Source organism: Neophocaena asiaeorientalis, unplaced genomic scaffold (assembly GCF_003031525.2).
Source record: "Neophocaena asiaeorientalis asiaeorientalis breed wild unplaced genomic scaffold, Neophocaena_asiaeorientalis_V1.1 scaffold10, whole genome shotgun sequence".
NCBI classification, from domain to species: Eukaryota; Metazoa; Chordata; class Mammalia; order Artiodactyla; family Phocoenidae; genus Neophocaena; species Neophocaena asiaeorientalis.
In genome coordinates, this window is record NW_020172817.1 from 2,480,298 (window position 1) to 2,493,706 (window position 13,409).

The following is a 13,409-nucleotide window of genomic DNA, read 5'->3' on the forward strand; positions in this document are numbered from 1 at the left end:
GCCTAACACTTCATGATGGGCATGATATCAAAATAGACCCAGCCATGCCTCTGGTCTTGTTTCCAGTTTTGCTGCTACCAACACGGGGATCCTTCTACAGCACAGGTCTGCCCCCGGCGGGCAGCTCGCGATCCTGGAAACAGTGGCATCAAACTTGAGTGTCGTGTCCACCAACAGCTCAGGTCCCCGTCCACCTCCGCGTTCCATCCTGCACTGAACTATGAACATGCCAGGTTCTCTTTCCACCTCTTGGCTTTGGTTTGTGCTGTGTTCTCTGTGTAGAATGTCCCTTCCCCTCCAGCAGTGAGTGGGAGTTGTGAGAGCCCAAACTCTGGGTCAGACCTGGGTTCAAATTCACGTGACACCCATGCCCCCTCAGTACTTCTCTTTGTCCCGTGTTCCCAAGGAACGTAACTTTAATTTTTAGTATGGTTTTGTAGTAGGCCATCTACCAAATAAGTAGTGATGTTTGGCATACCTGTCACCCTCCTAAATTTCAGGGTCCTTGGAAACAGAATCAGCCCTGTGAGGCTATGCAAGTGAGGGTCAGAGGGTATAAGGGAAATCTCTGTACCTTCCTCTCAATTTTGCTGTGAACCTAAAACCACTCTTTAAAAAAATCAGTCTTAAAAAAAAAAGCTGTGGAGACAGTAAAAAGATTAGTGGTTGCCAGCTGTTGGGGAGAGGTAGAAGTGAATAGATGAAGCACAGGATTTTTAGGACAGCAAGACCACTCTGTGCGATGCTCTGATGATGGACACGTGTCATTACATAGTCATCAAAACCCATAGAATGTACAGCACCAAGAGTGAACCCTGATGTCAGATATGCACTTGGGGTGATTAGGATGTGTCATGTGGGTTCATCAGTTGTAATGAATGTCCTACTCTGGTGATGGGTTTTGATTTAAGACAAAAAAGAATCCAGCCCCCGCCTTTTGTTTCCCCCGAAAGCATGAATCACAAAACCTTGGCGCATAGTAGGTGTTTAATCATTTAGATTCAGTAAACGGATCAAGACCAGACTCCTGGGACTATAATTGCCCCGGTTTATGACTGTTATTTCCCAAGTCCTGCCTTGCTGTCGGTCATCAAAACTTCACAGTTAGGACACTGCCGGCAGTCTTTGGAGGGAGGACCTCCAGTTCTGGAAAAGAGTTACCAGTACAGACTGGAGTGCATTAGCTGAAGTTTTGAAAGGCCACATGCCTTTGAGTTGTGACTTGTCCACCCTCCAGCTGTGTCATCTTTGAACATTAAATTCACCAGAAAGAAAAGGAAGTTGAGACCCACCAATGGAAATACAGGTCTACTCCCCTCGTGATTGCCCTGTGTGTTGCCCAGGGCGACAATCTGCGAACAGATCCCCCTTCCCCCGGTTAAATTTCTGTGAAGGGGCAGAAACACAATCACAATGGGAGCCTGGAAAGAGTGGCCACTCCTGGTGGCTCCCTCCCACCCTCCCTCCCCTCCTGAGGCTGTATGAAATCCTACAACCACACCACACTAATTAGCCCGAGAATGGAAGGGGTTGTCATGGCGACCGAGCACTTTTTAAAGCACAGGAATGGTGTTCATTATTGTTCAGTGTCTTTAGCTGTGGCGAAAAGGTCAGTGTGGCAGTTGTTTTCCATATGAATTTTGGCCTGAGAGCCAAACGGAAGGTGGAATGTTCCTCGGAGGGACTGGAAGATGGTAAGTGCCGCTGGACTTTTTGGATGGGGTGTCCCTTTAGTAATATTTTTCAGAGTGTTTTAATAACTAGTGCCAAACTAAGGAATTGTACGGACTTTGTTAAGTAGAGATTGAAAGAAAAGGAGCAAGGAAAAAAGTATGGGTCAGGAACAGTGAAAGTTTGAGAGAGATTTAGAGAGGTTTTTTTTTTTTAAATTTAACAACTCTTTGAGCATCAAATGAATAAATATGAAATTCGTAGCTTTCTCTATGAATTAACAAAGTTAACTAAGTCTCATGCCTTATTCAGTGTTTGTTTTATATTAGGTCTACAGGTCGTTGTGGATCGCTACTGTTCAGATTATATTCCCGAATAAATCTAACAGAAGCATTTTAACCAAATACCCTCAGAACAGTTGCCTCTCTCTCTGTGTTTCAATCCGAAGATAAGGGAAAGGAGTTATCAAGGCTAATTTTTTCATGCTTTTATTTTATTCTTTCTTGTCTAGGGATATTTGAAATAATTAAGACCAGAAACCAGTGAGCCCCAGTTCTTTGGATATTCGCCCTTATTTATTGGCTAGACTCCAGTAGAATACTGCTGAGTAGACATCTGACCCCAGTGTTTGTAGGAGAAATTAAATATGAGACGAGTCATCCTGCTGGATATGATGGCAGCTTTTCCATCAAACGCTGCAAGGGAGATTTACAGAGCATTCTTCAGATTTATTTTTTTGCTAGCTTGGAAAGCGTACAGAATAACATGGCTTTCAGCCTGATTTTGTGTTAATGACTGGCTGTGTTTTTAAGGCTCGCAAATTTAAGCCACTTACCGTCTTTGCACTTTTTAACAATGTACTTGTGTTCTATGGCACTATTTTTCAGTCATTTTGTACACAGTTGTGTAAGATAAGAAAATACGAATTAATTAAAGGGAATGGGGTGTTTGGATTAAAACACAAATCACTGCCCAAAAAGCTGTGAGTGGGAAATGGCATACTTTTGGGCTTTACCCTGAAAGACTATTGTCCTGTCAGCAACACCAGTTTGTTTGGCAACTGAACAGATAAGAGAATATGGTTCAGAATGTTATGTCTTGGCTTGATTTCCTCTGTCTTTTGTTTGTATGTTCTGGGATTAATTTATTTAGTGACCATAGCATGGAGCTCGATAAATGGGGTTTCTGACTAGAAATTGAGAAAATTAATTTTTTTTCATTTTTGTCTGTTTTCTCCACTTACAAACTCTCCTTTTCCCCCCAGCCCCTAACCCCGCCCCCAGCCCTCACTGGATCACTGCATTCTTCAGCTAAAAAAAAGGCCTGGAAATTGAATTTTGAAAAGTAAATAAAGTGATATTTGCATGACACTTAAGATTCTTTGGAAAACATAGCATTAAAAATGGTGGTCCATTTATGAAATTTGTAAAATAATCAGAAATTTGAACCTGGATATTAATATCAGGGAATTATTGGTATCTTTTAAGATAGTGTTGTGGTTCTATTTTAAAAAATGATACTGGAACACTTCCCTGGCGGTCCAGTGGTCCACACTTCCACTGCAGGGGGCACGGGTTCCATCCCTGGTCAGGGAACTGATCTCACATGCCGCAAAGCACAGCCCAAAAATTAAAAAATAAAAGTGATACTGATATATTTACAAATGAGAGTGTGTACTATCTGGGACTTCAAAAAAAATCCAAGGTCAGGGAGTAAGTGGGCTAAGGATGGGGGTGCAGCATTGACATGGGTGCTGGCTGTTACAGCTAGGCTATGGGTATGTGGGGTGGGGTTTGTTTTCTGTTTTGTATATTTGTGTAGGTTCAAAATGTGTGTGTTTAAAACCATGGCGGGGGGGGGTGTGTGCGGTCTTGTTAACGTCATCTTCTCACCTCTTGGCATGTTTTAGATGCCCGACCAGTTTGAACAGGCAGTTGTGGTCAACCAGCTGCGGTACTCCGGGATGCTGGAGACAGTCAGGATCCGGAAAGCTGGGTATGCTGTCCGAAGACCCTTCCAGGATTTTTACAAAAGGCAAGACAGAGCTGCAGAGACCCTCTTTCTTTGCAGAGGGGCTGGGGAACGGATTTTAGCGCAAGGTGACGCTGGGCATTCTTCTTTTGCAGATATAAGGTGCTGGCGAGGAACGTGGCTCTGCCTGAGGACGTGAGGGGCAAGTGCACGGCCCTGCTGCAGCTCTATGACGCCTCCAACAGCGAGTGGCAGCTGGGGAAGACGAAGGTAAAATTTCGGAGAAAGAACGACCGTCCCATCAACCCCCTGAGAGATGTTTGAGTTCGGTGTTCTGTGATGACTGCTAGCCAACTGTTTTTCCAATGTTGGGAAGATACGCATGGTATCATGCTAGCCATACTCTTTGTCCTCCCAACATGAGTCTTTTATCTGAAGTCCTTGATTTTCAGGGACTGTGTTCTTGGGGACACATTGAAGCATCGGATCCTAAGTGCGTGTGTTTTCATTCAGTCAGTCAACAAATGTTGGCTGATGGGCAACTCAGTGCCAGGGAAGAACTGGGCAGCCTCTGGCATCTAAGAAGTGATACCCCAGACCCTTCTAACTTTGCATTATAAGGATAGAATACTGAATGTTCTCCCTGCATCACAGGAGCTGTTGTGTGGGAGACCAGCAAGTAGTCCAAAATCCGGCAGGTTACCCAAAGTCCAGTCTGGAAAGCCAAGTTGAAATCCATTTTTTTAAACATGCAGGTGTGACTGAGGCCTTTACCCCTTAGCTGAGTGATAAGCAGTCTGGCCTCAACAGCAAAACTTAGCCATAAAATTGGCAGTATGACCTCTTCTCCCTGTATCAGGAACTTCCAGAGCTCTCATTTGGGGTTCCATTCTCCTTCTGCCACCCACCTCCAGGGTCTTATCACACAGGAGAGGCAGAAATGCAGGCAGCTGGGGGTCGGCCTTTGAGTGTATGGTTGTCTTCAAAAGTAAGAAGTGTTCCTCAAGCTTCATCCTCCTGACTCTACAAGTAGGAATGGAGCAGCAGAGAAATATTTTAAAGTTTCTGCTTACATTATGTTTTTAACCTAGGAGTTTCTTTGTTTAAAAAAAAGAAAGAGGAGGAAGAGGGAAACAGAGACACATATCTTGCAGTTTGACTGTCTTCATCTCAGAGCTTCTCTGACAAAATACCATAGACAGGGTGGCTTAAGCACAGACATTTATTTCACACAGTTCTGGAGGCTGGAATTCTGAGATCAGGGTGCCAGCATGGTCAGGTTCTGGTGAAGGTCTCCTTCCCGGTTTATAGACAGCTGCCTTCTTACTGTGTCCTGACACGGTGGAGAGTGAGTTCTGGTCTCTCTTCCTCCTCTTATAAGGGCACTAATCCTATCATGGGGCCCCACCCTCCTAAACGTAATTACTTCCTAAAGGCCTGACTTTCAAATACCATCACATTGGGGGTTAGGGCTGCAGCATAAGAATTCAGTCTATAACATTGATGTGAGATTAATGACAAGTATTAAGGCATCACCTAGAGCCCACTTAGCAAAGGAAAGTGTATAATGAACATACTCTTCTGCTCTTGAAGGATTTCAGCTGGCCAGGTATTTAAGATGCAAACATCTAGCAAGGTAGAGATGGCATGCAGAGGTATTGTATTAGTTATCTATTGCTGTGTAACAGACAGCCATAAACTTAGCAGCTTTAACAACACACACCAATTACCTCATGGTATCTATGGGTCAGGGGTCCAGGCACAGCTTAGCTGGTCCTCTGTCAGGGTGTCAGAGTGTCAGCTGGGGCTGCATTCCCTTCTGGAGCTTGGGGTCCTCTTCCAATCTCACGTGGCTCTAGAATGCCATTCTTTGCAGTTGTAGGACTGAGGCTGCAGTCCCACTGGACCCTCTTTTCCTGCTGGCTGCCCCCTGGGGCCACTCTCAGCTTCTAGAGGTCCCCCCACAGTTTTTAACCACCTGACCCCCTCCCACGCCCTCCCACTTCTTCAGGGCCAGCAGGAGACACTCCTGCCCCAGTCTCCTAAGGTGGAGTCTTATATGATGTAACATATCCATAAGAGTGATATCCCATCACCGTTGCCATGTTCTAGAAGAAAGTCACGGGTTCCACCCACACTAATAGGATTAAACAAGGGTGTAACTCATTGGGGGTCACCTTGGGGTGTGTCCTCCCAGGTGTATAGGTCTCTTTACCTGGAATTCTCCACCCTCCCCTCCACCCCGTTTAGCCAACTCCTCCTTCAAGTCTCTGCTTAGATGCAGGCTTTGACAGGAACCCTATTTGACATTCTTCACTGCACCCTGAACCAAAACTCATCCCTAAACTGGGCTAAGCCCCCTTCTCTGTCATTGACATCTTTCTGTTTTCTGCCCTGTTATAACACTTAACATGCTGTCATGTTTTCTTGGTATTACCTGGTGACTTGTCTACAATCACCCAATAGAGAACGTAGAGTTCATTGTTCGTTCTTCTACACAACACAATGCACGTAGTAGGAGTTCACATAGTAGGAGCTCAGTCAGTGTCTGTTAAATGCTAAAAAACTATAAAGTGATGGCACAAGATGTTGTATGTTGAGTCACTCAAAGGACTTTCTAAAGAAGTTGGTTCAAGTGGAGCTCTTGGCAGTATAATATAGTCTGATCTGATTTTTTTAATTAAAAAGGTATTACATTCTCTATAAACTGATATCCGCCTCCTGTCTCACTGCCTTATACCATGGAATAACATCAAAGATTATTGACTCACCCAGCCAATACCGGTCTCTTTTCTGAGCTCTGAAAAAATCAATCCAACTTCATTTACAATTTACGGTGGAAATCAGGCCCCAGCAAGACTTAGAACTGGGTGTAGCACAGGGATACGGAGACATAAAGACATGGGCATTGCCCCCGGTTTACTAAGTTTCTGGGAGATAAGTCATCCCATACAACTGATAAATTATGCAGTGTGATCTCTGGAAGGAATAAGGACACACCTCCAGGAGAGAGCGCACTGTGAATTGACATGATCAGAAGAGTATTCAAGAAAAGGAAATCTTTAAAGAGGAGTTAAATTTTAATTGGTGACACATTGGAAGCAGAAGTGGGATGGAAGCTTATCATTTCACATAAATATTAGGAAATAAATGGAAACATGAGAGCATTTGAATTGTATCCACTAAATAGCCTTGACCTTGACCAACATTTGACTTAATTATACACTTAATTATACTCTAGCAGTGTTTCAGTCAGTGTTGCTGCCAGAGGTCTTTGCATTTAAAACCTTGAACCTCTAAAAAATATCTAGATCTTCTGGTAAAGAAGTTTCTGTCAACACTTACATGACAGAGGGAAATGTGGGCAGCGCTGTAGTCAGCAAATTAAACATGGCGCCAGGTCTGAATTCACTGGCTTAAAACACATCTGGTCTTTGGAAGGCAAGGACTCTTATCTGCTGGGGAAGCATCCCTAAAGAAGCTAGGAGGCCTGTCCAAGCCTCTGGAACAGCCCAAGCAGGAGATCCTGCTGTACGCCCCTGCTGAGAAGCCAAGTTTAGGGAGACGGAGGTGAACAGCTGCTCCCCTCTTTCTTCCTGGTTTTGCCTTTCCCCTCTACCTTGTGACTCCGGCACGTTTTACTTTTCTGGTCCGTGGACTACATTGCCAGACCTTATTTCTTCTCTGGCAATAAATCCTGCACGAGGTATTCTATAAAGACATTTTACTGGAATAATCCATAGGCTCTTGAGCTCTCTAAGCAAATGATAGGAAAAGCCATGAGAAACTATTCGTATTGGATATTGAGTCAAGGTTAGCCGAGCAGCCCCCTGAGTGGGCACTGCCCCTTCCTAAGCTGCTTGATGATGCCTGACGAGGCCGGTGCCTCCGCTCACAGCAGCTGGATCCTGCTGACTCGATCTTGGCTGCATCCTGGGAACATGGCAACATGGCAGCGGACATCACTGGGCTGGAAGATCTGGCATCACTTTCTGTGTGTTGCATAAATTCAGGGTGGATGTTCTTAATGAAGCCAAGTCAGGTTTCTAAAGCATTTTACTCCGTTTGCCCTTCGGGTTATGGAAGGAATCTATTGATAGATAAAGATGTGGAAGTAAATCTAATAGGCAGAGCATAGAGCTCTCTTTGCTGGGCATGAAACTAAGGCAGGTATTTCTCTGACTCTGATTCCAACCAAGACAGTCCCTTGACTTCTGATAAGGTGTGAGACGCTCTTTCCTTCATAAAGCTTCCTATTTGTTCGTCTGATAAATGTACTGCTCGTTGGCATCGATGCTTTTGTGTTACGATGTCACCACCACCATCACCACTCTTGTTCAAGATTTGACTTCATTACTTTTTCTTTTAAACACTAACCAGAGCAACAGCGTTAGACTAAGATCCTTAATATCAAAAAATCGTCTCAAAGAGAAGTTTAAATATTTCTTTGAAGTCCAGTCTTGATGAAAACTGCTTCATATTTCTGAAAACTTTTTCTCAATGCTGAACTAACAAGCTTTATGCTCGTAGCTGCTGTTTCTTACGTTAAACTTTTTTTTTTTTTGCTCAAGCTGCAGTCTCTTTATGCATCAGCAGAGCATATTAATTGCAGTTATAGGAAGAGCATTGTATGAAAAGCTTTTCCGAGAGAATTATTTGGTGGGAGAGTTTGACAAATGCTCAGGAACCCACAGCAGGAGTAGGTAAGGCTTCTGTGAGTCACATGAAGGTGGGATTCTTTATTTGCTTTTCTGCCCAAATGTCTTGGAAGAGCCAGGGCAGAGAGTCTGGAAAAATGTGCCATCAGGAGGACCTAAAGCATCATCATAGGCCAGAGTGACTCACAGAAGCGTAAACTGAGAAATCATGAGTGAGGGCGTGTGTTGCTTAACCAGCCCCCGACCAGTGCCTCCAGCTGACTGTTAACAGAAAAGCATAAGAAAAAATTTGTTTGTTTTCAGGAGATAATTCAGAACTTCCTTAGACATCACATTGGAAATTACAAAATTAAAAGCTACCACGATTGAGGGAGGGTCTCAGTATTTTCATACCTTGTCAAATATTAGGAATTCTGATACGAATGCCAATTACCAGACACACTTAGGCTCAGATAAATGGTAAGCCCAGGATTGAGGTGCCCACGGGCAGAAACAGACCAGCAAATAGTTACAATCTCTTTGTCCCGATGCTACTGATACTTTTCTTGCCGTGGCTGAACCGAGGTAACTTAAATGAGTCAGTTCTAATTGCAAACGGTTTATAGAATTACGTTCTTAAATGTCAGGTTTTTTATGTGCAGTATTTTTTGAGGCCAAGACGCTTTGATCGTAATCATTTGACAGGCATGAAGGGAACGTTTCCACGTGATGGCAAAGTAACATTTTACAAATTTCTTGGATTTTTTCCCCCCTCCCTTTCTTTCTTTTGTCCTTGCTTTTCTTCTCCTCCTCCTCCCTCTCTTCCCCCCCTTCCCCCCTCCTTCTCCTTCTTAACGTAGGGAGTCTCTCTAGATATCTTCTTACTTAGACTTACTGTAGTACTGGTGCTGGCCCGTGAACTATTTGTCCCAGCCCACAGTGAGATAAGGATTTATAAACGTGATGGCAATTTCACAGCCCTCTTATGCCTGTTGAACTAGTAATTGAAAAAACGGGACTTGGATTTTATATACCCCTTTGGTTTTTTCTTTCCAGTAATCTATTGTTTACTATATTTTACAAAGGTCTTAGTCTGTGACAGATGGGAAGTTTAAAAAAAAAAAATAAAGAAAAAATCCTCTCCCCACCAGGAATTTGAGATTCCCTGTGCTGGACACCATGGCTGTTTGTGTTTGGAGCAAATCAGAGAAAGAAAAAAGCCTTACCCACCAAAGACACAGCTGACTCAGCAATGCCTTACCGCTGCCTGCCGCATTCTGTGGATGTGACATGTTGCTCTCTCCTGGGCAGGTCTTCCTTCGCGAGTCCTTGGAGCAGAAACTGGAGAAGCGGCGGGAAGAGGAGCTGACGCGGGCGGCCATGGTGATCCGGGCCCACGTCTTGGGCTACTTGGCACGGTAAGAAGTGCGTGGACGGGCTTCCCTGGTGACGCAGTGGTTGAGAGTACGCCTGCCGATGCAGGGGACACGGGTTCATGCCCCGGTCCGGGAAGATCCCACATGCCGCGGAGCGGCTGGGCCCGTGAGCCATGGCCGCTGAGCCTGCGCGTCCGGAGCCTGTGCTCCGCAACGGGAGAGGCCACAACAGCGACAGGCCCGCGTACCGCAAAAAAAAAGTGCACGGACGGGAGGGGGCGTCCCCCGTGTGTGTCACCAGGTGGGGTGGCCCTGGCCACATGCTTTCATTTAAAATAGTCCTGGATGGGTTCGGGTCAGGACCAGGCTAAGGAGAGTCCCAGGGCAGTGCTCGTAACTAGCATTGCCAGCACCAAGTTAGCTTGACCTGGGCAGGAAATGGGAAAAGGGGCTCCTGATGTCTCAGGGCAGCGACATCAGGGGACTGGGCGACATATTTAAACATTTCCCTAGTTCCTCTGGGTCACATACTGAAGCCACAGACAGCTCGCCTGTTGACTTTGGTGTCATCCCATTGGGTCCACAGTGGCCCCCTCTCCAGGGTGTGCCGAATGAGGCGGGTTCTTTTCCTGTGCATCTGAGTTCTTTCCTCCTCTGCGGACCTGCGGGCCACCCGAACCCTTGCTCGTCACAGTACGTTACATTTTCTCAAGTACACAGCCGTCCTGCTGTGGCAAATCCTTTGCTTTTTTTCCTCATAAGGACAGGAAAATATATCACATCTCTTGGTTCTGTTTACAACCCAACTTCCTGCCAGGACTTTTCAAAGTCAGTATTAGGAGTGATGTGTTTATTTAGCCAACGTGATGATAGGGTCTTGCTTGAGTTTCGTTTGTTGTTATTCTTTTGTTTTTCTTCTGTTTTGTTTTGCCCACAAGGGCCTCCTTGTCGGCTCCCTGTAATGAGTCTCTGTTATGAGCGGATCAGCCCCAAACGAGGTCCTGCTGTCTAGTCTTGTAACATTAACGTAAACTCACGTAAAGAGCTGGAAGCCTCATTACCTCCACAGTTATTCTGTTGTGCTGTTTCTGTTCTCATTTTCAGAAAGCAATACAAGAAGGTCCTCTATTGTGTAGTGATTATACAGAAGAATTACAGAGCATTCCTTCTGAGGAGGAGGTTTTTGAACCTGAAAAAAGCGGCCGTGGTTTTCCAGAAGCAACTCCGAGGTCAGATTGCCCGCAGAGTTTACAAACAGCTGCTGGCAGAGAAACGGGCAGAGGAGGAAAAGAAGAAACGGGCGGAAGAAGAAAAGAGGAAGCGGGAGGAGGAGGAAAGGTATGGGACCTTTCTTGGCTTGGATGAAACAGACAGGAGGACACCTCTGGCGTTTTTATGCTCTATATCCAGCTTCGCAGCAGGAATTCCCAGTGGATGCTATGGAACCTGCTGTTTGAAACAATAACGCTTGGTGACTCAGATAAAATTCCTTAGCAGCATTGAAGACCCAGTTTTGTGGTATTTTTATTCATGCCGAGAATAGGTATATTGCCAAAGGAAGAGACCCTATCCCTCCTTCACACTTCTAAGTTGTCTTTTGCAAAGCTTCTGTTAAAAAGTTCGCTCTCTGGAAAGCGGGTGTCGGATTTTTTTCATTGCTTTCGTTTATTTTCACTGTCTTTTTTTCTTGACTGTTTTCAGAGAAAGAGAGAGGGAACGAAGAGAAGCTGAGCTCCGCGCCCAACAGGTGAAGAATGCCGCGACAACATGACATCTTGTCTGTTACCTTCCCAGTTCAAACACTTTGCCTCAATGATTTGAAACTAAAGTAAAGATGTAGGGAGAAGGATTCAAAGCTAAAATAAATATACAGGAGGAAGAATTTTAGAGGAGATGTTTATGCTGCAATTTCTAACCCATTACAATTGGGTAAAAGTGTGTGAATGTCTTAAGGTTTCAGTGTGAATCACGACAGCATGATAGCTCTAGACCAGTATAATCACTGTATTAGTTTGCTCGGGCTGCTCTAACAAAAGTAGCACAGCCTGGGCAGATTAAACAACAGAAATTGATTGTCTCACAATTCTGGAGGCTAAAGGTTCAAGATCAAGGTGTTGGCAGGGTTGGTTTCTTCTTAAGCCTCTCTCTGTAACTTGCTGTGTCCTCACGTGGTCTTGCACCTGCGTACCTGCTTCCCCAGTGCCCCGTGTGTGTGTCCCAATCCCCTCTTCTTTATAAGGACACCAGTCAGTTGGGTTAGAGCCCTACCTCACGGCTTCATTGTAACTTCATCACCTCTTTAAAGGCCCTGCTCCAAATCCAGACATATCCCGAGGGGACTGGGGGTTGGGGCCACACATAGCGATTTGGGGGAGGGAGGGATGCAGTTCAGCCCCCGGCAAGCACATCTCATCCCAAAGGAGGGTCGCTGCCCGCACTCTCCATAGTGTCACTTCCTGACCTGACCCCTTCCTTCCTCTGTGTCCAGGAGGAAGCAGCGAGGAAGCAGCGGGAACAGGAAGCCTTGCAGAAGAGTCAGAGGGAGGCCGAGCTGACCCGGGAGCTGGAGAAGCAGAAGGAGAACAAGCAGGTAGAAGAGATCCTGCGCCTGGAGAAGGAAATCGAGGACCTGCAGCGCATGAAGGAACGCCAGGAGCTGTCCTTGACCGAGGCCTCCCTGCAGAAGCTGCAGCAGCTGCGGGACGAGGAGCTGCGGCGGCTGGAGGACGAAGCCTGCCGCGCTGCCCAGGAGTTCCTGGAGTCGCTCAACTTCGACGAGATCGACGAGTGCGTCCGCAACATCGAGCGCTCCCTGTCGGTGGGTAGCGGGTCTGTGGGTGTGCGGGCCGACCTGGCGGAGGGTGCCTGCGGCGAGAAGCCCAGCTTCAACTTCAGCCAGCCCTACCCAGAGGAGGAGGTGGACGAGGGCTTCGAGGCCGACGACGACGCTTTCAAGGACTCGCCCAACCCCAGCGAGCACGGCCACTCGGACCAGCGCACCAGTGGCATCCGGACCAGCGACGAATCCTCGGAGGAGGACCCCTACATGAACGACACCGTGGTGCCCACCAGCCCCGACCCCGACAGCACCGTGCTGCTGGCCCCCTCGGAGCACGACTCCTCCTCCGGGGAGCCCACCTACTGCATGCCCCAGACCCCTGGGGGCCTGCCCTCCCCGGACGGCGACTACAACTACGACCAGGACGACTACGAGGACGGGGCTGTCACCTCCGGCAGCAGCGTGACCTTCTCCAACTCCTACAGCAGCCAGTGGTCCCCAGACTACCGATGCTCCGTGGGCACCTACAACAGCTCGGGGGCCTACCGGTTCAGCTCGGAGGGGGCCCAGTCCTCGGTGAGTATCCGCTGTCCTCCCGGGGCCCCGATTTGCCCGCATTGCGGTGGAAGTTGTCTACCATCCTTGCCCCCGTTGCACTATCCCTTGGATGAAGACATCCCGCCTAGAACGGGCCAGGATTCCAAAGTCAGGCTCTTAAGGCTGGCCTTAAACCCCTCTCTCTTGCCGAAAGCGATCGTCACACAAGTAAGTGGAACTTGGTGCCTGTTGGAGGTTGAACGCAAAACCCAGAACTGCGTCTTGCCCAAAGCCTAAGAAAACTGGCATTTTCAGTGGAGGCTCTGGCTGTGTCTGTGCTGGCTTTGCAGCAGGTTGGGAAATGAGACCCGCCCTAAACGGGAACGAGACTTGCCAGGGGCACTTCAGAGACCTTTCCTGACGGTAGCTTCACCCGCC

General features: G+C 46.8%; 1 protein-coding gene across 1 annotated transcript in view; it reads left to right on the forward strand.

Moving 5' to 3' along the window:
* MYO10 (myosin X) overlaps window positions 1-13,409 on the forward strand; it is a 218,301-nt gene that overhangs the window by 178,082 nt on the left and 26,810 nt on the right. Inside the window, exons 20-25 of the mRNA XM_024741735.1 lie at window positions 3,581-3,705; window positions 3,798-3,912; window positions 9,591-9,697; window positions 10,760-10,993; window positions 11,357-11,402; window positions 12,144-13,010. Coding sequence (XP_024597503.1) covers window positions 3,581-3,705; window positions 3,798-3,912; window positions 9,591-9,697; window positions 10,760-10,993; window positions 11,357-11,402; window positions 12,144-13,010 — 1,494 coding nt within the window. The remainder of the gene's footprint in view (window positions 1-3,580; window positions 3,706-3,797; window positions 3,913-9,590; window positions 9,698-10,759; window positions 10,994-11,356; window positions 11,403-12,143; window positions 13,011-13,409) is intronic.